General features: G+C 42.3%; 1 protein-coding gene across 11 annotated transcripts; it reads left to right on the top strand.

Moving 5' to 3' along the window:
- The first annotated feature begins 9,234 nt into the window (after positions 1-9,234).
- Positions 9,235-24,124, top strand: OCIAD2 (OCIA domain containing 2). Of its 11 annotated transcripts, none has more exons than XM_057502211.1 (9): positions 9,235-9,372; positions 9,720-9,966; positions 10,280-10,446; positions 11,600-11,723; positions 15,597-15,693; positions 17,157-17,210; positions 20,864-20,911; positions 22,917-23,034; positions 23,952-24,124. In XM_057502211.1, the coding sequence occupies exons 4-9, from the start codon at positions 11,658-11,660 to the stop codon at positions 24,031-24,033; spliced, it is 465 nt and encodes a 154-aa protein (XP_057358194.1). In that variant the 5' UTR covers positions 9,235-9,372; positions 9,720-9,966; positions 10,280-10,446; positions 11,600-11,657; the 3' UTR covers positions 24,034-24,124. The 11 variants fall into 11 exon arrangements, with proteins under 11 accessions (XP_057358194.1, XP_057358195.1, XP_057358196.1 ...); XM_057502212.1 differs by having other exon boundaries at positions 9,359-9,475; XM_057502213.1 differs by lacking the exon at positions 9,235-9,372 and adding an exon at positions 9,383-9,475 and having other exon boundaries at positions 9,756-9,966.
- Positions 24,125-25,143: the final 1,019 nt, after the last annotated feature.

The raw sequence follows: 25,143 nt of genomic DNA, 5'->3' as shown, positions 1-25,143 counted from the left end.
TAATAGGACACTAATTCAAAAGCCCCATCACAACCAACGAGAAAAAATGTTTTTAGGCTTCATCACTGTTCACCAGCCCAAAACATTGGTTGGGACATTTCTCATTTCTCAGTGTAGTGTAAGGAGGAACTCAAAGATGGGCCTGCAGGAATATGGGGCTCCCAAGGCTACTAACCACATACCAGAAGGTCCAGGAAGTGCACTGATTATATCAGGTTATGCCAACCCAGCATCTTCTGGGTCATACTCCAAGACACAAAACAAAACAAGAACAAGAACAGCTAGCACACAATTAGCAATTACTTTGTGCCAGGAATTGTTTAATGGGTTTATGTATAGTAACTCATTTAACCTTACAATTACCCTATGCAATTGGTTTACTAATATTATGCCTATTTACAGTTGGGGAAACTGAGGTACTGAGAGGAAAAGTACCTTAACTAAGATCATGCAGCTACTAAATGGCAAAACATACACCAGATTCCTTGCACTTTCCCTACCCATGTACCCCTGGACTGCAGCAAAGCAGACTTTGAAGTTAATTGAGTCAAGTAATAAGGACTTCATGTGAGATATAATTTAATTCTTCCAGATTTTATTCTTTTGCACTCAAATTATTTTTTATGCTGAAATATTTTACTTAGAACATTTTTTAGGGACTGTAAATTGGTGCAGCCACTATGGAAAATGAAAGTGCTCAAAAAATTAAAAATAGAAATATCATACAGCTCAGTAATTCCACTTCTGGCTTTTACTAAAAAAAAAACACTAATTCAAAAAAGATATGCAGACCCCTATGTTTATTGCAGCATTATATATAGCCAATATATGGAAGCAACCTAAGGGTCCATCAATAGATGAATGGATAAACAAGATGTGGTACATATATATAATGGAATATTACTCAACTATAAATAATAAAATCCCGCCACTCGCAACAACATGGATAGACCTAGTGGGCATTATGCTATGCAAAATAAGTCAGATGAAGAAAGGCAAATACCATAAGATTCCACTTACATGTGGAATCTAAAAACCGTAACAAATAAACTAACAAACAGAAACACAGGAACAGATTCATAAATACAAACTGGTGGTTGCCACAGGGGAGGATGGTGAAGAAGTGGATGAGATAGGTGAAGGGGAAAAAGAGGTACAAATTTACAGTCATCAAATAAGTCATGAGAATAGAATGTACACATGGGGAATATAGTCAATAATATTATAACAACTGTGTGGTGACAGATGCTAATTGCACTTATCTTGGTGAGCATTTTCTAATGTATGTAAATGCTGAATCACTATGTTGTGCACCTAAAACTATTATAATATTATGTTAACTATTCTTCAATTTAAAAAAAGAAAAAGCTTTTTAAAATAATTTACATTATAGATATCATGACATTTCACCCCTAAATAGTTCAGTATGCAATGCAAAAAAATAAGGACATCCAATGTAACCAAAATAAATACTTACACACCTAACAAGCTGCAATATTAATCATCTTAGTGAATTTTAATATCATCTATGACCCATCATATTCCAATATCCATAATTGTCCCCAAAATAGGTCTTGTAGCTGTTCAAAATTATTTTCAAACTATGATCTAATACAGGACCACATGTTGCATCAGTGGTTGGACCCCTTGAATTTCTTATTCCTGTGTAACAGCTTGTTTTTATGGTTCTGATTTCCTGAGAATCCAGGACGATGGAATGTCTCACCTTTGACATTTGCCTGAGTGCTTTGTCAGAGTGTTTCATTTTTCCTACTTTTTCCATTTATTATCTGTCTGCTAGATTACTTTTCTGATACACAGAAAGGCAAGAAAATAACGCAAGTCTGCAGGCTGTTAGATAAGCCTAGAAAGAAGTCTCTGAAGACTGAAGAGGGGAATGAGCAGAAACTAATGACTAAAACATTTTTTGATATTATCTCTAGATTTAATTCATTTGAGTCATCCCTGGATGAATGACCACAGTAATCTGGAATACAAAAATGAACAGCCTAAACCACTTTCATTCCAAGCAAGAACTAGGCAGCTTTGTAATGGATGCCAATATGCAAAGTAGTATTTATGGTTTTTTGTCTAACAGGCTCTAATGATATTAGGTGCAAAGTCAAAGTGTAAAGCAGCTTTACTTTCCAGGCTTGGTTGCTTAGGCAACCAACAGTGTAAGACTGGTGAGTAATAAATTCAACCTCTTGCTAACTTGCAGTCATGAAAATCTCTTGCATTTTCATTCAAAGACAGCATTTGAATGTGCTTTAAATGTTCAGGAAATAGCTCTGGAAAACCTTTATTTGAGGTAGGTAAACAAAAGCTGTTTCTGTAGTATTATTAAAGTAGATTGGCTACATTGTTAAGATACTTCTGAATTCATCTACTCTTCAAATATTCTATGTGCCTACTTTTGCCAGGCTCATGGACATGTCGCAGGTGTGAGTTTTAGCTCATTTCACTAGGGTTCAAAAAAAGCCATATTCCTTTTTGACTCAAAATTCAGAGCACCCATCCACTCAGGAAATTAAATCTCATTAATTTGGTGCGGGCAGAGTGGGGAGGTAACCTTTCTCCCTAGGGTGGGGAGAGAGGATCTGGGGATCTGGCACAGTCCAGAACATTTTAGAAGGCCCTCTGTCCTTCTCGCCACTATTGAGATGTTCACTGTCAAAATCCACATGGTCCCTTGAAAGCAGTGGTTCACTCCAGATCTTTTGAAGGCTGGGAAGCTAAATGTTTAGTGAACTTCCCCCTCGGGGTGTCCTGCAGCTTTTTTGCCATGAGGTCTCCCACAGACCAGAGCTGTAGGAGAGAGTGATGCACTGATCTCCACTTCTCTGGCGCCTGCACACCTCTGCTCCCTTCCCCCTCTTTCAAAAAGCTCCAAATCTTCCCTATAGGATTGTTCCATTGTTTTCCTCTTTCAGCTGGGGCTTTTTTCCAGCAACAAAATTCTACATGGGAGTGCTGTTCTGATGCCTGTTTCATGCTTTATTTGTGAATGCTCCTTCTATCCCTGTAAAGCAAAAGGCATTGACAATCCTGGAGGTAAGGGCACCCTCTAAGGCTCTCTGGGAATGGAGACAGGAGAATAGCTACTGTTGGTTCAGGCTGCTGAATAAGTACAAAATGAAGATTAATATCTCAAGGTAGTTTTCTGGCCACAGATCTGAAGGTGAAAAAGGTAGTTCCTGCCACCAGGGATCTCACATCTTGGAAGAGAGGCTAATAAAGAGGCTATTAAAATACAGCACACAGGAGGAATCCCTGCCCCAGAGGCTATGGTGAGTTTTTCTGGAGGAAGTTGTTACCCACTGAGATGCTGTTTTTCCCAGGATTGTGTCCTGGAGGTGGTGAAGAATGAAGCCAATAGACAAGAGCACAGAGCAACCGGCAAAGCTTTTAATGAGTGGAAAGAAGAGACATCCCACTAGTCAGGAGGGGCTCCAAGGAAGGAAGCCATTTGGGCTGCAGTGTCTAGGGGATTATAAGTGCTGGAAAGGAGGAAGTCCACCTGGTGGCCTAGGACTTGTTGCTGGGGCTGGGCTGGAATCAGAAACTCCCCTTGTTTCTCAGGCTGGCTGTTCGAGAGAGTGGTTTCTTACGTGTTCCGCTTGGCCAGCTGAATACAATGCCTAATGTCAGCATCCCACTTGGCCAAGCTCTACTAGGGCAACACGTCCTGTTGTACCTATCCCACTGGTTACCTCCTGCCTCAAAGTAGTTGTTAACACTCAAACAGCACGCGTTACCCATGTGCCAGGTACTGTTCCACACACCTATATGGCAATACATACACAGTGGGACTGTGTTGGAGCCTAGGCACTCTGGCTCCAGTCCATGCCCCAAATCCCCAGGCTCCATGGATATCTCCAGTGAGACCTGAAGGGTGAGTATGAGCTTGCCGCTGCCAGGCATCAGTGGCTGAGGGTGGAGAAAAGGTGGATAAGGGGTGAAGGTGCCCTGGGAGGGTCCATGGAGAGGGTAACTGAAAACAGGTGCAGCTAAGGCTCCAGCAGCTCTTCAGAAGTGGGCCACTAGTATGCTGACACTTGTTTCCCTAATTCTGAGGAGAGTGAATCAGGTGAGGAGGGCTAACTAGGGTTATGAAGGGATTCTAGACATTTCCTCTCAAAAATAAATCGTCACTGACAGCACTAGATGTCAACAAGGTATATAGAGCAAAGGGACTCTCATTCATTGCTGGTGGGAATGCAAAATGGTAGAGTCACTTTGAAAGACAGTTCGGCAGTTTCTTAAAAAGCCAAACATCCTTTTACCATATGACCCAGCAGTCACACTTCTTAGTATTTACCCAAAGGAGCTGAAAACTTATGTCCACACAAAAACCTGCTCACGGATATTTATAGCAACTTTATTCATAATTGGCAAAACCTGGAAGCAACCAAGATGTCCTTCAGTAGATGAATGGGTAAATGAACTGTGGTACATCCAGGCAATGGAATATTAGGTTAATATGAACTATTAACATAGGAGAAAACATGGAGGAACCTTAATGCATATTATCAAGTGAAAGAAGATAATCCCAAAAGGCTACCTACTGTGTGATTTCACTGTATAATGTTCTGGAAAAGGTAAAACTATGGAGGTAGAAAAAGGTCGGTGGTTGCCAGGGGTTGAAAGGAAAGAGGGATAAATAGGCAGAGCACAGAGGACTTTAGGGCAGTGAAACTACTATTCTGATACTGTAATGATGGATATGTACATTATACATTTGTCCAAATCCATAGAGTTACAACACCAAGACTGAACCCTAACATAAATTAGGGACTCTGGGTGATAAGGATATGTCAGTGTAGGTTCATCAATTGTAACGCATGTACCACACTGGTGGGGGATGTTGATAATGGGGGAAGCTCTGCATGGAAGGTCAGGGAAAGAGAGGGGGTGTATGGAAAAATCTCTATACCTTCCACTCAATTTTGCTGTGAATCCAGAATGGCTCTAAAAATAAAGTCTGTTTTTTTTTAAAAAGTAAGTCTTACCACACTTCCACCAATTAAATTTGGATTAATAAGTCTCTCTAGTAAAATGGAATTATGCCCTGCAAGGAGCTAAATTTGTGCTTGGATTTATTCTGTTGTGAGTATTTTTCACCAAAAAAAAAAAAAAATCAAATTCCCTTTCCCCTTTTCCCTACCCTGACTCTAGCCAGGTGGGGAGGCTGCTCTAGAGAGAGGCTTGGGACAGACACCAGGACACAAAAATGACAATGAACCCTTGGAATGAAGACAAAACATCCGCCATGAGGTATTACTGGCCTCTGCTTGACACATATTCTACCTGCTTTTTGCACTCAAAGGCCTTCACATGTCATAGGCTATGGAAAGCAGTTCTGGAATATTAAAGTACTAAATTTACTTTCAGGATGTCTATTATCAGCATTTATGAGTGAAATAAAGCATAGGCCTGTCTCAAGGAAGGTGGGGGACACAACCAAATTGATGTACACCCACCTTCAGATTTCAGTTTCCCCTTTGGGTCCAGTTATGCTCCTTGGGGCCCGCTTTGCCTCTTGTTACATCTAGCAGGCTGAACATCAAATCCAGATGAACCTAAAGCAGCCTGGCCTCAGGGTCAATGGCCCAAAGCTCCCACAGAGAGCTGGGCAACCTGCCTCTCCTGACAGCAGTGCCAGCTCCCAAGGGAAAGCAGACTCCGTGCTCAATCTTCATTTAACACCTCATTTCAACCCCACCGCTCCACTTCTGAGAGATCTGACAGTATTTATTCCTGAGAGAGGGAACGAGTGACTCACGAGATCTTATGATTCACAGAGCCTCTCACAGACTAGGCGGATGGCAAGTGGAGAGCTGGGACAGGAAAAAGCTGGAAGGAGGGTGGGGGCTGCTCTGGCCACCACAAGGTCATCCACAATGCTTCCCCACCCACAAACACCAGGAGACTTCCCCACCAAGAAACCAGCCAGAGCACCTTTAACCCGGTAAGGAAGAGCAGCTGGCGGCGAGTGAGCTCCAAGCTCCTTGTGGCACTGAGCCAGATTCCTACCTGCATTCTGTTTAGTCCATTTCCACCCCTGCCCCACCAGGACCTGTGTTCCACCAGCCACACTGCCTTGTACCCTCTGCTGCCCCCGTCCCCACTAAACGCTTGTCTACGTCCCTCTCCCTCCCTTGCTGCCTGAGCTTCTGTACCTGTTTCTTGTTTTGTGTCTGTCTTTCTGTAAAAAATAGGTCTTTCTGTATATGTTTCAGTTCATGTGTCTCTTCCGCCTAATAGGATATCTGGAGACACACATGGAGAGGGGTTGGGAGCCTGAAGATGGAGCCAGCCCTCTAAGGTCTGCGACCTGGCTGGGCCAGGTCCCAGCTATGACCTTGGCCATGTTACTTAACTTCTCTGGGCTTCATTTTTCTTGTAGGTAAAGTTGGAATAACAGTAACTTTCTCAGTTTGTTCAAAAGGCCCCACAACCATTTTGTGAAGGAAGGAAGGGGACAAAAAGGAGAAAAAAAAAGAGACTGTGAGCCCCTTGAAATAAAGAACCAGGTATTAATCATTTTTTATTCTGTGCCTCATTAAATTCATTTATTCACTCCTGAGGGCAAACAGTGTTCCACTTACTGAACAAGATCAGTTCCTGCCTTCAAAGAGCTCATAGTCAAGAGGCTGTGACAATGGATGGCAGCAGTGGTGGTAACACAGTGTGATGACAACCCAGGGACATCAGAGTGGCACTCTTCTGAGCACTAGGCTCCAGGGCCTTATGTGACTGAGTTAAGTTCTTAGCACCTCCCTTAAGGGACTGCTGTAGGGATGGAGTGAAAAGGTGAAGAAAGACCAGAAGAGTAACTGGCACATAGTGTTCAACAGATGTTAGTTATGAATATTAAACTTATATACATATATATGCATAAAAATATACATCAATTTACACACATACGCATAATAGGTATCATTGTAGAGTGCAAGGGGAGCACAGCAGGTGGAAGGGAAACCGGAGTCTGGCAGGGCTGCCCGCAGGGCATGACCCGTAGGTCCGCCTTTAGGAATGAGAGAGAGAGGCTGAAGCAGAGGAACGCTGACGCTCCCGCACCTGAGAACGTCTGAGAAGGGAAAAAAGCCACTCCGTAGGCCCCTGGAGAGCGTCAGAGAGATGTGCTAGAGGTCAGACAGGAGCTGAATCATGCAGGGCCCTGCTAATGCATTTGGATCTTGCCTAAAGGCAGTGCAGGGTTGTGGAAATTGTTCAAGCTTGAGCCTGCCATGAACATTTTGGCACTTTCCAAATCAACCACATTTTTCATAGCATTAGCCAGCGATAATCAACTTTGTAGTCACCATTCTGAGGCCCTGTAGGATGCTCAAGCAAAGACTGAAAAAGGCCCTGCTCAGTGTTATATATTTCTAGTGCCAAGTATGTTTTATTTTATTCTAATTCTTTGGGAAGTGATAAATCCTTTGTGGGAAGGACCCATGTCTTTTATCTCTGAAAGTGCCTAGAACAATATGTGGGTACATTAGATTCGTCCAACAAATGCCAAGTGATAAATTCATATTATTAGGGCACATTACATATTGGTAACCTCTGGGTTTGTAGGCCAAGTAACTGAAACATTCTGGCAGAAAGTGGAAATGGGGGCAGGAACATAGACTTTATTGTAGCAAGTTGTTTAACGGACACATACCCTTAGGGTATTTGTTGGAAGGTAGACTTGGATATAATGAAGGGCTGTTCAGTTTTATCACAAAACCAATTAGAAAGCTGTGCCTTTCAGACCACAAATATTTCAGACCATAGGGCTATTTCTGACTTCTGGTAACACAATGAAAATTAGCAATTGAACTGTATCCCCTTAATTTGGAGAAGAGGGGAAAAAAGATTTGGTTAATCACCTGGAGGAACATGGGCTGGGGGATGTACTGGGGAAAAGGGACACAGCAAAACAGCAGTGTCTGGCCAGACAGCTTTAGCCCAGGCTAATTCATTCATGCCCAGCAGCCACCTGTTGGCGCCCCTGCATCTGCGGTGCTGAGTATGCAGCGGCCCAAATGGACAACAAGTTCTGTACCTCGTGAAGATGACACTGAAGCCAGGGAAACAGGCTGGAAACAAATAAATACACTGATAACCATCTAATCACAAGTCCTGATAAGTGGGATGAAAGAAAATAGGGCTTCCTGTTACCAAAGAGAAGAAGCAGACCTACTTTAGGCAGGGTGGGGGTCAAGGCAGGTCAAGGAGGACAAGTCTGAGGAAGAGCAGGAAAAAGCCAGGGCAAGACTGAGGGGAGGGGATTCCGGGCAGGGGGAGGCCTGCTCCAGGCCTCAGGTGACAAGAGCTGGGTGCACCGGACCAACAGGAAGGAGGCCCGGGAGGCTGGAGGAGGGGCCAGCAGGGGGCCGAGGGCAGGGGCACAGAGACCAATTAGGACAGTAAGAAAAGGTGAGAAATAATAAGGACTTCACCTGATCCACAGCCCTTCTTCCAACTCAACACACTCCGCGAGCCCGGCGTCTCCAGGGAAGAATCTTAGCTGAGGTGAGGGTGAGCGATACAGGTAATAAAGGCACCCAGCGGCTTCCCCCATGTGTCAGGGGTTGGGAGTGGCCGGCGAGGCGAGGGGAGGGGCAACGGAAAAAGAGGGCTTGGGAACCAAAACAGCTTGGCTTTGACCCCAGAGCCCCAGGATGCCCTTGCGCACTAACTCAGCTACCTAGTCCATGAGATGATAGTACTCAAGCCAAAGGGTGTAAAATGGATTGCACGGGGGTGGGCAAAATGGGTGGAGGTCGTCAAAAGGTACAAACTTCCGGTTATAAAATAAATGAGTCATGGGGAGGTATTGCACAGCATAATGACTATAGTTAATACTATATTGCGTATTTGAAAGTTGCTAAGAGAGCAGATCCTAAAAGTCCTCATTCTAAGGGAAAAAGTTTTTTTGGCAACTATGTGTGGAGATGGATGTTAACTAGCCTTACTGTGGTGATCATTGTGCAGTGTATTCAAACATCGAATCATATGTCGTGCACCTAAAACGAATATAATGTTATATGTTAAAAAAAAAATTGCTGACAAGCGACTGTACACGCCTGGCCCAGGAAGGGTGTTCAGTAAATGGTCGTTGCTGTTACTGGGAGAGGAAAGGAGTTATTTGAAGACATGGAAGAGGTGGAGTCTACCAGGCGCCAGGACAGGACAAGACTTGGGGCGGGTGGGCGTTTCAAAGAGGGCCGGGTCGGCCGGAGCAGGCGGGCCTGGGTGCTGCTGCCCCAGAGGAAGGCGGAGCTGGGTGCTCCTGTTGAGTGAGTGACTAAGCGAGGAGCGGCGAGCTGAGGGCGGAGCGAGAGAAGGAAGGCCGAGGGAAGCTCGGGGAAGGAGGTGCGGGCCGGGCGCGGGGAGCGGGGACCCGGGGACCCGGGACTGCGACGGGCGGGGCGGCCGCGCGGGGGGGGCGGGCTGCGAGCCATCCTCACCCCCGCAGGTGAGCCGGACGGCGGGGGACGGCGAGGAGGGCGGGCTCCTGTGCGGCCGTACGAACGGGGCCCTCGGGGGCGGGGGTACTTCGCAGGCTGCGCCCAGAGTCGCCCCTTCCAACCCCTCCTTGCGGGGTTCGGACTCCCGCCGCCACCCGAGCAGGGCTGGCGTGTGGAGGGGGGGCGGGGAGGCAGGTGGAGTTGGGATCTTGCTGGCGGCGTGTGGTTGGGGACGGCAGCGGATTCCTGCAGGCTGATTCCAGGCCGCCCCCCGCCCCCGGCGACCAGAAAGTGCGGTGACCCCTCCGCTGTCCGGGCAACTGCGCGCCACCCCCCCAACCCCAGACGGCGTACTGCTGCGCGCCTCCCTCCCGCTGCCCACTTGTCATCACTCTTGCCCCCGCGGAAGAAGCTGAAGGACCCCAAACCAGACCGGGCGTGGTGGCGGAGCCATACCTGGAAGGCAGGACCATCAGAAGGCTTGCTTGGATGAGGACTGGTGAGTGACTGGGTGCCAGGGGACGTGGCCACTAAAGCTGAGGTATGTATGGCATCTTTGTTTCTTGATTTGAGGCAAGGCCTATCCCTTACTAAGGAAAGATCATCTACTTTGGCTTTAGGTCAGCAAAGATTTGCTGGAGGTCCTCAAGAAATAGGGTGCCCAGGGCCACACAGACAGCTGCACTTTGCTGCTCCCACACTGCCTGTGTGCTGGGTGCTGAGCTGGGGCTTTATGAACCTCTCTTTTTCTTCATCCCTAGTCCTTGCAACAGCCCCTCAAGGTGGCTGTGTCCATTGCCCCCACTTAACAGGTAAGAAAGCTGAGGTACAAACCCATAAAGTCACTTGCGCCTAAGCACAGGGCTTGCAAGGAGTAGAGTGAAGATGTGAACTCAGGTTGAGTTCCAGGACTTTCCACCGCAGGCCATCACGCTGCCTCTACAGGAGCATTAAGCACCTCAGATGAGACCTGTTCCAGGTAAAGGTCCCCTTGGCTCCTAATGCCTGGTAGTTTAGTAGGAACAGAACTGTGTATGATAAGATGTTCATTTTGCAGAGAAATCCGTGGTAGTCATGGAGTCCAGGGGTGGGGGGTGGGGTGTATGTGATTGGGGGTGCACATGAACTATGACCCTCTTGGCCAAATCACTTCTGAGCCGTGTGACCCCTTCAGAAGCTCCCTCCCCTTTGTATCAGCTATTCCTTCTCAGTTATTTCCTTGACCTGTTTTTTTTTTTCATTTCTTCTCTTGCTGCTATTCCCTTGGCTTCCATGTTCACATTCTCCAGTACCCTTTTTTAGACAATTTTATTCATCTTTCTTGCTTTGTCTGTCATGTCTGAGGTGACAACTCCCAAAATCATCTTTCCAGCCTCCCCTTAATCTGTAACTCCAGACCCAAACTCTCAAATATTCTAATCCCTACTGACGAATTACAACGTATTCCCCCACAGGCACCCAAATTCAGTATTTACAAACTTAAATTCTTCCCCCCAGGGTCTTGGTTCATGTTTCTTCAGTTCCTTGCCTGGACTATTACAACACCTTCCAAGCTGGTCTCCCTGCCCCTGGAGTCCATCTACCCTGTACAGACCCACTTGAAAGCTCAAATGTCTTAGCCTTTGGTGTTTTCAGGCCTGACCAGAGAGAACAGAACTTTTATCCCCATTAGCATGCTGTGCATACCTATAGGAGAGCCCTTTGTATGTTACAGTAACTGCTGGCTTGTCTATCTTCTCCTTTGAGGGGTGAATTTTTACTACTAATTTTACCTTATCTTCGTATGCCCTGGCCTGGCACATAATAGACATTAAGTAAATATTTGTGTAATTAATGACCTTGTAATGAGTTGAAACTTTTTTAGGACACAATTTATAGGTAGAAAAACATTTCACTGTGTATAGTATGACGTTTCACTCCACTCTAAACCTGATCTGTCACCATTAGTGACTTAACTCGTGTGTGTTGGTGGGAAAAGAGCATTAGAAACTGAGTTTGTGGGATGTTGGAGATTAAGACTAATGACAAAATGAAAATAAGTTTTCCAAATAGATGAGTTGATGCTACAGGTGTTTTTAAGGTTGATACAAACACTCAGTCATAGCCTAGTAACTCTCCTCTGCTTTCCTTAGACATCATCTGAGGAAGTGGAGTACATTCAACTAGAAGAGAAGCAAAGACGAAGTCATTATGGCTTCCATGTCTACTCATGGAAACCAAGACAAAGGTCCCCATTTGTCACCACCAAGCAAGCAGGTATATTTTTAATTTGCAAGTCTGTCTTTGGAAGAGGAACGTCATATAGGACTTTCCCTTAACTTCATCCTTGACCAGCCATCTTGCTTTTTTCAGCCTGGCACATTAGTGGATGGGTTCAGGGAAAATGGAATGGGGAAGGAAAGTGTGTTTTGGGCTGCCTTGAAAAGGAGCCTTTTGAAATTTTATTTGCAGATCCTTTCTTTACTCTTCCCTGTTTAGAATCCAGCTTAACTAACTCTTACATAGGCTGTTAGTGATGAAGAGATTTCCTTTGGCAGAGCAAAACTTAATTGAATCTAACACAATGATTCATTATGCTTGTTTTTACTTTTTTTGTTACCAAGGCTAGTCATACAAAGGTGTTCCTGTTCAGGATAGCAGAGTCCTTAATTAGTACATGAGCCATCAGATTGAGAACCCAAGTGTTAACATGGGCACGATTTTTCAGCTTGTTAAGAATGAATATAGTGTGTTTCAGGGACATATAAATGAAAAAAAAAAAGAAAGTATTGTGATGGGTGAATGGAGTTCTTATTCTCTGGGGTCAACTTTTCAAGATGTTTAAGGAGCAAAGTTTAGGAGAGGCCATCAGACATACCAAGTTCACAAGGGAAAGAACTTGGACACCCGAGTTGCCGCTATGAAATGGAGAGCCCTAAAACACTCACGGCTCTGCAGAAGAGGACCACCAGAGCTCCACCGGGGAGACTGCTGGAGCTTCAGTCCTGCCCGCAGGACTCACAGCGACGGTGACGGTTGGTGTCCTGACCCTGGATGTGTACGTGTTTGTGTGTTGGGGCTGGGGAGACAGGAGGTGTTCCTTACTTCTGCTGCAGTCACAGGCAGACCCAGGAAAGATATTTATACCGGCGTAAGGAGGGCTGGCTGAGGAACAAGGTAAGTGGAGAATGCGAACAACCCCTTCTCTGGTCTCCGATACTCCCCGACCACCACCTCCCTGAGCTGTGCTGTGCTGGGGGAGCTGTAGAGGAAGAAGAGGGAGGCTGCCTGCTTGGGTTGTTGTAGAGCTCAGGGCTCTGAAGACTGGGTGCCATGAAGTCCTTCCACCTTGTCATCGTGCCTGTCAAGTGCTCGGCACAGCTTCTGCCCATGGGAAAGTGTTCAAGAAATGGTAATCACATTGATATCTACTGCAAACAAAGAGTCTAAAAAAAAACTGGCAAAATAGGCAAAGTAGACTTCAAAAGCCAAAGAGCGGCACTTCAACAAAGAAAACACTACAATTCCAAGAGATAAATGGCACAGGACCTACATAAGTTATTCACAAACAGGGAAATACAAGTGTGACTTGTATAAGAAGGAACAAATTAAATCAAACTTTCTAAAAAAAATTATTTGAACCACCTATAGAATGGGAAAAATTTTTTGCAAACCCTGATAAGGGTCTGGTATCCAGAGTATATAAAGAGTTTTACCACTCAACAACAATAAGAAATACAACCCAATTTAAAAATAAGCAAAGGACTTGAATAGGTATTTCTTCAAATAAGATATACAAATAGCCTACAAGCACATGAAAAGATCCTCAGTGACATTAGTTGTTAGGGAAATGCAAATCAAAACCACGATGAGGTACAACTTTATACCAACTAGCATGACCATAATTAAAACAGAAACAATTTAGTTTATTTAGCTTACATAAATTGAGTGATTTAAATTTTTACTAAACAAAAAAATTAAATGTGCCAATTTGAAGACAATAGCAAACAAATCAAAATAACAAGTCTTGACAAGGTTGTGGAAAAATTAGAACTCTCATCCTTGTTGGTGGGAAAATCGAATGGTTCAGCTGCTATGGGAAACAGGTCAGCAGTTCCTTAATAAGTTAGCAGAATCACCATATAGCTCAGCAGAACTGAAAACAGGTTCAAACAAAAACTTGTATGGGAGTGTTCATAGCAGCTTTGTTCACAATAGCCAAAAGGTGGACTATAATCCAAATGTCCATTTAATGGAGAAACAAAATGAGTATATCCATAGTGAATATTATTGAGCCATAAAAGGAATGAAGTACTGGTACAACATGAAATATGCTACAACACACATGTATCTTGAAAACATTATGCAAAGGAAAAAGCCAACCACCAAAGGTCACATATTGTATGATACCATTTATATAAATATCCAGAACAGGCAGATCCATACAGACAGAAAGCAGATTCGTCATTGCCAGGAGCTAGAAGGAGAAGGAATGAGGAGAAACTCCTTAATGGGCATGGAATTCTCTTTTGAGGTGATGAAAAATTTCTAGAACAAGATAATGGTGATGGCTGCCCAACATCGTGGATGTACTTAATGCCATAGATTGTATGCTTTAAAGTAATTACACTGTAAATATTATGTGTATTTTACCACAGTAAAAATTAAGGAGCCACTGTGTAACAAAAAATGACAACCCAGGTCCTATTACTGAGATTGCCTGAACACTGGAGGGCAGCCTGGCTGACGAATATGTAGAGATGTTCGAACACATTAGATGTCAGAGAAATGCAAATAAGACACTAAGATATCACTTAATACCTATTAGACTGGATAATGTCAAGTGTTACAAAATCCTTTCATTACCCTGACCTGCTTGGAATCCAGCTTAACTAGCTCTTCCGTGGGCCCCGTGCACACAGAGGAGTGTTCGGCACTGCTGGTCGGGTGGATATTGGTGTGCCATTGCAGGAGCACTCTACCAAGTCTTTGTCAGAGTGGAATATACATGCCCTACATTTTACTTCTGGATACATACCTGGAAAACGTTCCCACATGGGTCTGTAAGGGACATGTGGCGGGAACTTGGAGGCATCCTGGAGCATTATACAGCATTAGAAACAATGGACTAGATGTACGTAGCAACATGGATAGATCTTTACAGCATTGAGCTGATTTGAAAACATTCTTTTAAACATTAAGTGTACAAAACAATGCTATTTGCATAAAAAAGATGCACCCACTCAAAACAATGAACATCTTGCAAGAATGCATACAGAGGATCCATATTAAACACCCAGAATGGTGGTAAGGGGCAGAAGAGAATATGGGTAAGAGTAAGTGATACATACCTACAAAAGGGGAAGGATCATAAAAAACACGAGTTAGTCCAGATCATAACATATCAACATGATAAAAAAAATACCATGGAACTACTAAAAATAACTATGTCAACAGTTCCACCAGAAATTTCGTGTGGACTAAAAATAACTTTGTCAACCATATCAACAGTTCCACCAGAAATTATGTTTGCACATATAAATGTGCAAAAAAGAAAAAGACTGTTAAAACAGAAAGCAAACTATGGAGAAAAACAAAAAGCAGTCTGTTGAGTTCATAGCCTGAAACTGCATACTGAAGTCTAAATAGGTAAAGTGGAATACAGATCTATAAATAGGTAATTTGTATTGCACTGCTTTGAGTGGGATCCCAGACGAGTAAATATTTTGCTATTGGGGAAATCTCTCTTTTCACCCAAGAGACAACATTGAACAGACCTTAAGGAGACTAGGTAGCAAAGGGAGTGAGTAGCATTGCAGAGACTGAGTTGCATGGACAGGGGCTGGAGCTGAGAAAGAAAACGTGGCTGCAGCAGGAATCCATTGTGACCACTATCTATCTGTTCCATGCTCGCTAGTCAGTGCATAACTCTTTGCTTTCCAGCTGGGGTACCTTCCTTGCCTAAGCCCATCCAGCATTCCCAGCGGGAAGGCACTAACTGAAACTGGCCATTACTCTGTTGCTGGCAGTCTGCACAGAACTCATGCTGTGTGACCAGGGTGAATAGACCTCGCTGCCCTCCTCCAGAGAAAACAGAGCAGATGCTTTTCTGGTGATTTCAGTCAACTCACCATATAACTTTCCTTACAGAGTCTGTTGTTTTGTCCAAAATCAAAACTGCACATCCATAGAGGAGAGATTTCAAAGATTATCCGGGAATGTCAAGAAGAAAGTTTCTGGAAGAGAGGTAAATGCACCTCTCTTAATCTTTAACATATCTGCTGCAATAAACTGCCTAAGTAGCATATTAGAATGATGGTAATGATGTATTTGTGAGCAAGAACTTTACATAAATCCCTGAAGAACTTTGGTATCTGGGGCTGTTTAGAGTTTAAATCCATGTAGGGACCCTTTTAAGGGCAGAGATAATGTCTGATTTAGGAGCACTTTACCTCGCATAGCAAAAAAGTGATGCACACAATACTTCCCTTCATGTGGGTGAGAACACATACCCAGAGTGTTATTTAGAATTTCCTGAGAGAGTAGACCTTCCTAAATGCCACCAGACTCTAACCTTTAGAGCTCAGAATGATATTGGGTTCATTGCTTCATGAGCCAAGTACAGTGCTTCACATACAGAAATACCTATTAAATATCTGTGGAATGAATGAAAGCAACAGCCTTCCATGAACTTTTCTCTTACAATGTCTGAATTAACCTTTCTGCTGAGCCCCACCCTCTTTCTGGGCTTGCCTTACCTAAGACAGCAGTATGAATTCAGGCCATGTATTAAGGTCTCTTTGAATTTAAAAAATTCACAATTTGTCATACGAAAATGCCATAATAGAGCCAATAGGTATAGTCCCAATGTTTTGCACTTTGGAATTCTCATTTTGCTTTCTCAAATCATTCAAATTCACTATTAGTTGTTTGGGAAGTAACAGTTTAGAAACTGATATTCATTATTTATTACTATGATTATTTATTGCGCAACCAGAAATTCATGTTTTTTCTGACAACCTGAGTAAGTAAATTTAATTAAGCCCTAGTGATTAACATTTCACTATGAACCATTTGGCTACCGTCGGGTAGATATGAGTGGAAAAATTGGTTGCTATTTCATTTGTCTTGGCTACCAGGAAGAGCTATATGTTTATCACTGCTCTCTGCTTTTGGAAGAAGCCATTTTACACATTTTGACAAAACTAGAAACTGCCTTTGCCAGACTAACTTGCCTGTCTTTAAAATCATAGCTAAACATCACCCGTGCTTAATGTGAATGTAGCCGTTGTGAAATCTTCGGAAAACAGACACATCCAAATTGTACAATGAATGTCATGAAAGACAGAAGCAGGGAGCTACCCTAGACAGGGCGTGCAGCTTGTCGTGCTAGTGCTGCCTGTATGTAGTGATCGGAGTCTGGGGTGTGGTGCACAATCGGTGAGCAGGACATCAGAGGTGGAGAGGCAGGGGTTTAGGTTTTGTCTGAATAGTGCTGGGCCTCCCTCAGGGTGAGCACCTGGAGCAGAGCCCAAGAAAATCCCCATGCGGTGCTTAACAAATATCCTGTTGGGTAAGTAAAATAACAAATGACCTAAAACTCATTGCCCAGGTAGGTCAGAGACAAAACTCAAAGTAATTCTCCCTGACTTCTAGGTGAGGTGCCAAATTTAAAAATAACCGATATTGAGGGGCATTTTTGTTTTACAGCTCTGCCTTTTTCTCTTGTAAGCATGCTTGTCACCCAAGGATTAGTCCACCAAGGTAAGAGTCAATATTTGTTAAATAATGTAACTTAAGAGAGCCCAGTTTTCTGTGACCCTCCCACCAGCTTTTTTGGCCCCTGGCATTTATTTTCTAGGTGAAGGATTTATTTATGCAGGTTTTTGCCTATTTTCAGCCTGTGCCCCCATCTCCCGAAGATGTCCTAATCCCTAGAATGAGTAGCTGTATTAGGTTACACAGCAAAGGGCAAGTAATGTTGCAGATGAATGAAAGTTATTAATCAGCTGACCTTAACAGAGGGAGATCAGATTATTCTGGATTATCCCTATAGACCCAATGTAATCAAAAGGGTCACTGGGATTGAGTGGATCAGAAGGCAGAATTAGATGGCAGCTTGCAAAAGGCTTAGCTCAGCACCACTAGCTTTGAAGATGGAACAAGGGACCATGAGTCCATGATGGAGGGTGGCCTCTAGAAGCTGGAAAGGCAGGAAACCCTCACGCCTCCAGAAAGGAGTCCAGTTCTGCCAACGCCTTGAATTTAGCCGAGGGCTATCCTCTGAATGTTGGTGTCACCTCCAAAGTCACATGCTGGAATCCTAATGCCCAGTGTGATGGGGTTAGGAGGTGGGGCCTTTGGGAGGTGATTCAGTCATGAGGGTGGAAACCTCATGAATGGAATTAGTGCCCTTGTAAAAGAGACCCCACAGAGCTCCCTAGCCCGTTCCACCAGGTAAGGATACAATGAGAAGTCTGTGACCCAGAGAGGACCCTCACCCAACCTTCTGGCACCTTGGTCTTATACTTCAGACTCCAAAGCTGGGACAAATTTCTGTTGTTTATAAGCCACCCAGCCTGTGGTATTTTGTTAGAGCGGCCCAAAGGGACTGAGGTACCCAGTGAAACCCATTTTGAACTTCTGACCTCCAGAACTGTAACATAACAAATTCGTGTTGCTTTAAGCTAATAAGTTTGCGGTAGTTGTTAGAGCAGCCACAGAAAGCTAATGCAGTGCCTTTCTCTGTACCAGAGTCTCTGTGTCTCCAGGGGCTCAGTATGTGGTTAGCCAGGCTGTGGCCTCTCTTCACGTGCTCCAGGGAGGAGGGAGGTGGGGCTGGAGTCTGCCCAAGCACTCTTCATTAGCTCTGTGTCCTGGCAAGAGCCTGGATCTGCCTGAGGAAGGGCCCCGAATTTGTATAACAAATCAGGAGGACTGGCAGCTGCCCTGCATCTCCTCACATAACCCCTCCCTGCCTCTCAGAGTTTCCCAGTTTCCTCTCTATTCTTTCTGCCTTGTTCTCGTCTTTCTCCTTGTCTCCATCTCACCAGAGAACCCTAGGCATTATGTAGTCCCCAAATAACAAGAAGGCACATCACTCTGTTGAGGTCCATTATATTTAACACTGCTGATTACCAGCATCTTAAAAAGAGTGTTTGTACCCAGCAAACATCAGGGAAGATTTCTAGTTCTTTTTTGGGTTTCAAAGACTACATGTGTCGTATATCTAGGAGAATCCCACTTCAATCAATATTATTCTTGTTCTGAAAGGTGATATGTTAAATATGATTTCACTTGTGTGACTTGAAGATAGTGTTTTTACAGACATTTATTCATCAGTCAGTAATAAGCCTTTGTCAGACCATTTCTGACAACAACAACAAAAGTTTAGGGATTGTGTTTTATAAGTTAAACTACTCACAATCTACCATCTCTTGCGTACACTTTTCCACAGTTGTATGTTAGCTTTCTACAGCTGCCAAAATAAATTACCTCAAATATCATGGCTTAAAACAATGTAAATTTATTATCTTACAGTTCTGGAGGTCAGAAGTCCAAACTGGGTCTCCCTGGGCTGAAATCAAAGTGTTGGCAGGGCTCTATTCCTTTTCTGGGGGTGTGGAGCTTCCTTTCCCTTTCCAGCTTCTAGAGCCCACCCACATCCCTTGGCTCCTGGCCCCTTCCTCTGTCTGCAAAACCAGGAACATTGAGTCATGTTCCTCTCATACTATCATCCATCTAGTTCTGTCTCTGAATACCTTTTCTACATTCAGCGGTGATTATGATTACAGTGGTCCCACCCAAATAATCCTGGATAATCTCCCTACTTTAAAGTTATCTGGTTTGCAATCTTAATTCCATTTTCTACCTTAATTTCCCTTTCTTATGTAACCCAAAGCATATTCACAATTTCCAAGGATTGGAATGTGGCCATCTTTAGGAGACCATTATTCTGCCTACCACAGGCTTTAATGTTTTCATTTAAAAACTTGGGTAGCAGAACAAAAAGGCATGCTACAGTTTGGGAGAATATATTTGTAAATGACATATCCAACAAGGGGTTACATCCAAAATTTATAAAAAACTCACATGCCTCAACACCCAAAAAGCAAATAACCCTATTAAAAAATGAGCGGAGGATATGAACAGACACTTTTCCAAAGAAGAAATTCAGATGGCCAACAGGCACATGAAAAGATGCTCCACATCGCTAATTATCAGGGAAATGCAAATTAAAACCACAATGAGGTATCACCTCACACCAGTTAGGATGACCAACACAGAAAAGACTAGGAACAACAAATGCTGGCAAGGATGTGGAGAAAGAGGACCGCTCCTACATTGCTGGTGGGAAGGTAAACTAGTTCAACCATTATGGAAAGCAGTATAGAGGTTCCTCAGAAAACTCAAAATAGAAATACCATTTGACCCAGGAATTCCACTCCTAGGAATTTACCCTAAGAATGCAGGAACCCAGATTCTAAAAGACATATGCACCCCTATGTTTATCGCAGCACTATTTATAATAGCCAAGAAATGGAAGCAACCTAAGTGTCCATCAGTAGATGAATAGTAAAGGAGATGTGGTTACATACACACAATGGAATACTATTCAGCCTTAAGAAAGAAACAAATCCTACCATTTGCAACAATATGGATGGAGCTAGACGGTATTATGCTCAGTAAAATAAGCCAGGCCAAGAAAGACAAGTACCAAATGATTTCACTCATATGTGGAGCATACGAACAAAGCAAAAACTGAAGGAACAAAACAGCAGCAGACTCACAGAACCCAAGAATGGACTAATAGTTACACAGGGAAAGGGAGGGAGAAGGGGATAAGGGGCATTACGATTAGCACACATGACGTATGGGAGGGGAGCATGGGGAAGTCAGTATAGCACAGAGAAGAAAAATAGTGACTCTATAGCATCTTACTATGCTGATGGACAGTAACTGTAATGGAGTATGTGGTGGGGACTTGATAATTGGAGGAATCTAGTAACCACAATGTTGCTCATGTGATTGTATATTAATGATACCAAAATTTTAAAAAACTGTGGTAAATACAGACTGTGAATCTCTGAATTGAAATTCTTTGTTGAGTTATGTAAAAGAGGCAGGGCTAGTAACTAGTTATTGGAACTAAACGGTAAGCCTCACCTGTGCCTCGATATCTTTAAATCAGTTTCGACTTGTCCATTTCCTGTTCTTTTTCTATATGTTAAAGCTAATGCTTGCTACGTCCCCAGATAACTATTTCAGAGTCAAATTCAATCAAGAATTGATTTATAAATACTTTTAAGATTACCTCTTTGGATTGAGAATGTGTGTATATCTTAAACTTTGAAGGTTTCTTAAATCTAAATAATTTATAAAATGAAGTAATAATGTACTTATATATTACTCCTTAGGTTATTTAGCAGCTAATCCAAGATTTGGATCATTGCCTAAAGTTGTGCGTAAGTCATAGAAGTATAAAAAACAAAAAATGAAATAATTCTGTTTTTTTCATACCATATACAACTGTCTTTGTACATCTTACAACTATCAGGGAAAAGAGGCAAACATTTCTCCTTCAGTTGAAGTATAGCTGACATAACATATTTGTTTCAGATGTACAGAATAGTGATTTAACTTTTATATACATTATGAAATGCTCACAATGATAAATATAGTTACCATCTGTCACCATACAAAGCTATTACATTCTTATTGACTGTATTCCTTTTGCTCTGTTTTTTTTATCCCTGTGACTTATTTATTTTATAACTGGAAGCTTTTCTGTTTGATATATCCCACTGGTTATTTTTGCTTTTGTTCCCTTGTCTAGGGAGACATATCCTGGAAAAAGTTGCTAAGACTGATATCTGAAAGTTTACTGCCTATGTTATTCTTTTAGGAGTTTTATGGTTTCAGAACTTACACGTTTGAGGTGTTTGATCCATTTCTATTTTTTTTATATGTATGCTGTAAGAAAGTGGTCCAATTTCATTCTTTTGCATGTTGTTTTCCAGTTTTCCCAACACCATTTATTGAAGAGACTATCTTTTCCCCATTATATATTCTTGCCTCCTTTGTCATACATTAATTGACCATATAAGTGTTAAGTTTGTTTCTGGGTTCTCTATTCTTTTCCATTTATCTATATATCTATTTTTGTGCCAGTGCCATACTGTTTTGGTTACTAAAACTTTGTAGTATAGTTTGAAACCAGGAAGCCTGACATCTCTAGCTTTGTTCTTCTTTCTCAACATTGCTTTAGTTATTTGGGTCTTTTTTGGTTCCATATACATTTTAGGATTTTATGTTCTAGTTCTGTGAAAAAATGCCATCAGTTATTTTGATAGCAATTGCATTGAATCTGTAGATTCCTTTGGGTAGGATGGACACTTTAACAATATTAATTCTTCCAGTCCATGAGCATGAAATATCTTTCCATTTATTTGTGTTGTTAGATTCTTTTTTTTTTAAGGTATATCACAGATCAAGTTTAATAGGTATGTTAGATTCATTTTTTAAAAAGAAGATGCTTAAGCAACAGAGATATGGATGTCTAGGTTAACCAAATTGCCTCTGTTGACTCTCTGAAAAATCAATGTCCATTCTTTGCCACTTTGCAGTCAACACTTAGTCTAGTCAACACTTTCTGATATAAAGCTGCGCAATAAGGACTTCACATTAGGCAGTCCTCTTTAGAGCACAGACTAGAAGGGACTGGCAGGATATACAAGAGGATATCAGTAGTCAAGCCTCTGAATGATAGATCTGTTAGGGATTTTAATTTCCTCCTTTTGGCCAGTCTTTTCAAAATATTTTCTATAATGGACACAATAAATGAATGGATTTTTAAAATCAGGGACCTCCTAATACATTTACCACAAACGGAATTTCATCTTCTTCCACTCATTATACATAGACATGTACAAAGAAGATGTATTCCAGTTGACAGTCTTAAGCCTTATTCCCAGCAGGAAGAGCAAGTTGGAGATTTTTTCCATAGGAGATTCCCTCTGCCTCATGACCTCATTCCCCTCAGGCAAAATGGACTACAGGTCCCCATATTCTAGTCCATAAAGAGAATTAAGGGGTTTTCCTACCCAGTGATTTGCAGGCTACCCTTAGACACCACCCAAGCCCACCTGTCCCTCCCCTGGCAGCCTCAGACCCTTGTTGGCCAGCTGGGCCTTCCTCTGGCTGCCCATCTCTGGGACAGCACCTTTGCTCGCTCTTTCCTGGCTCTTCTCACACCAGTTCAAATCTGAGATCAGAAAGTCTCTAGTTCCCAAACCTGCTTCAAATTAGCTTCCTAAAAGGGACCTTCATCTAAGAGTTTTTGTTCATTGATTTATCATCATACTTTTAACAAAAAAATTGCTATTGTTAATAAAGAAAATTCTAGAAGATAATTAATGGAGGAGATTCTGAACCATTAAAGTATCTGTCTTTCCTAACCTGCTTTTACAGTTGCTGGTATCCTAGCATTTGGCCTTGGAAAGGCATCATACATAGGGATATGCCAGAGTAAATTCCATTCCTTTGAAGATCAGCTACGTGGGGCTGGTTTTGGTCCAGGACATAACAGGTTTGTAATCTGACTGAGGGATTGTAATGAGTAGAATTATAAAAAGTGAAATGAAAGATCATTCACCATTTATAATATTGAAGTTTTTTAACATCCATATGTTGAAAAAGAAACCTCATTAATCCTCAAATTTTGAGTTGTTACTATTCAACTTCAATTAATAATTATTTATTATTAACTTAGTTACCTCTTTCATTTGCTCAGCAAACATTTAGTGAGTGCTTACTATATTGAAAGCATTGGGCAAATCTCTGAAGCACACTTAATCAGCAGAATTGCCTTCTACTGTCACAGGGTCACACAAAATTCAAATAGGTTTCTTTGCTGCAGGACTTCTCAGAGCCTTTGCTATGTTAATATATATTGTGATTCTCATTGGGGAACATAAGCAGTGAGACTCTGGAGTTAATGCGTGATCTCTGCTGTTAGAGTACTGCACAGTGAAAACCAGTTCTACTACTTTCTAGGCATGTAATCTTGGATGGGCTTCTGAATTCAACTCTGATCTTTAGTCTTCTCCTTCATAAAAAATGGTGGTCCAAATCGTTTTTATGGAATGTTATAAGGAATAAAAGTGATTTATGATACTCACTAAGTGCTTAATAAGTAAGAGCTATTTCTAGCATAGTATTACAGGACTAGTGTTTGGGACACATTTTTCTAAAGACCCTCACATGTCACCATGGGTTCTTCTATTTGATAGGCAGCACAATACTGTGAAAACAGCATTGGACATGAAGATTATTGGCTTTTGGGGAGGATGAAATTATAGGGGTTTCATACCAAGAAAAAGCTTCTGTTATCCCTATAAAAAAAAAGTCTTGTGAAGTTTACCATAGAAAATCTCTCTAAATACCATGTTAAGACTAGAGCTTCCATTGTCAGAGTACAAACCTCTATTTTTGCTTCTATTCTAGGCACTGCCTGCTTACCTGCGAGGAATGCAAAACTAAACGTGGATCAAGTGAGAAGGGAGATTCACAGCCTTCAGCTTCCTAAACTTTTGCATTTGAAGTTTCTTAAACCTCTGAATTTGTACACACTTAACATGTCAAGTGTACTTTAAAATAATATAGTGGAATAGAAACATTGTGATTCTCTCACTCTATTGAAATTTTCTGCTGAAGGTTCTGAATTGGATTGAGCACTGTATGTTTTTCTGCTATGTAAGCACATGTTGGGAGCATCCACACACCAAAGGAAATGATGTTGCAGTCTAACTTGCTAAAGACTAAGTAAAAGATTTCTTATCTTTTGACCCTCCCCTGCCCCCATCCATTCTTTCACTCTGCTTTTGTTCAGGGTTTTAAGATCTCTAACAGAGGACAGGATGAATGTTGAGGAACTTGGGAAGTCACACCCCGAAGAAAAGCAATGTATATGAAGATGGAAACACAGGGCAAGAGAGATAGTATCTTAGAAGTATGGGAAGTGCTTTCTAAAATCTAGGGAACAAGATTTTTTTTTTTACAAACAGTTGAGGTGTGCATTACTTTATTTATTTACATTTTTAAAATTTTTGTATTGTTAATATATACTTACATGAACAGCAAGCATTGCGGTTACTCGATTCCCCCTGTTATCAAGTCCCCACCACACACCCAATTACAGTCACTGTCCATCAGCTAGTAAGATGCTATAGAATCATTATTTATCTTCTCTGTGCTATACTGCCTTCCCTGTGCTCCTCTTAAATTATAAGTGTGCTAATCATAATGCCACCTTTTGTCCTTAGCTCTCCCTTCCCACCCATCTTCCCCAGTCCCTTTCCCTTTGGTAACTGTTAGTCCATTCTTGGGTTCTGTGATTCTGCTGTTGTTTTGTTCCTTCAGTTTTTTCTTTGCTCTTATACTCCACATATGAGTGAAATCATTTGGTACTTGTCTTTCTCCGCCTGGCTTATTTCACTGAACATAACACCCTCTAGCTCCATCCACGTCATTGCAAATGGTAGGATTTGTTTTCTTCTTATGGCTGAATAATATTCCATTGTGTATACGCAGCACATCTTCCTGATGGACACTTAGGTTGCTTCCATGTCTTGGCTATTATAAACAGTGCTACGATAAACATATGGGTGCATATGTATTTTTCAAACTGGGATCCTGC

Source organism: Manis pentadactyla, chromosome 5 (genome assembly GCF_030020395.1).
Source record: "Manis pentadactyla isolate mManPen7 chromosome 5, mManPen7.hap1, whole genome shotgun sequence".
In the NCBI taxonomy this organism is placed as follows: domain Eukaryota; kingdom Metazoa; phylum Chordata; class Mammalia; order Pholidota; family Manidae; genus Manis; species Manis pentadactyla.
The sequence above is the reverse complement of the archived record's forward strand: the minus strand, read 5'-3'. Positions and strand labels throughout refer to the sequence as shown.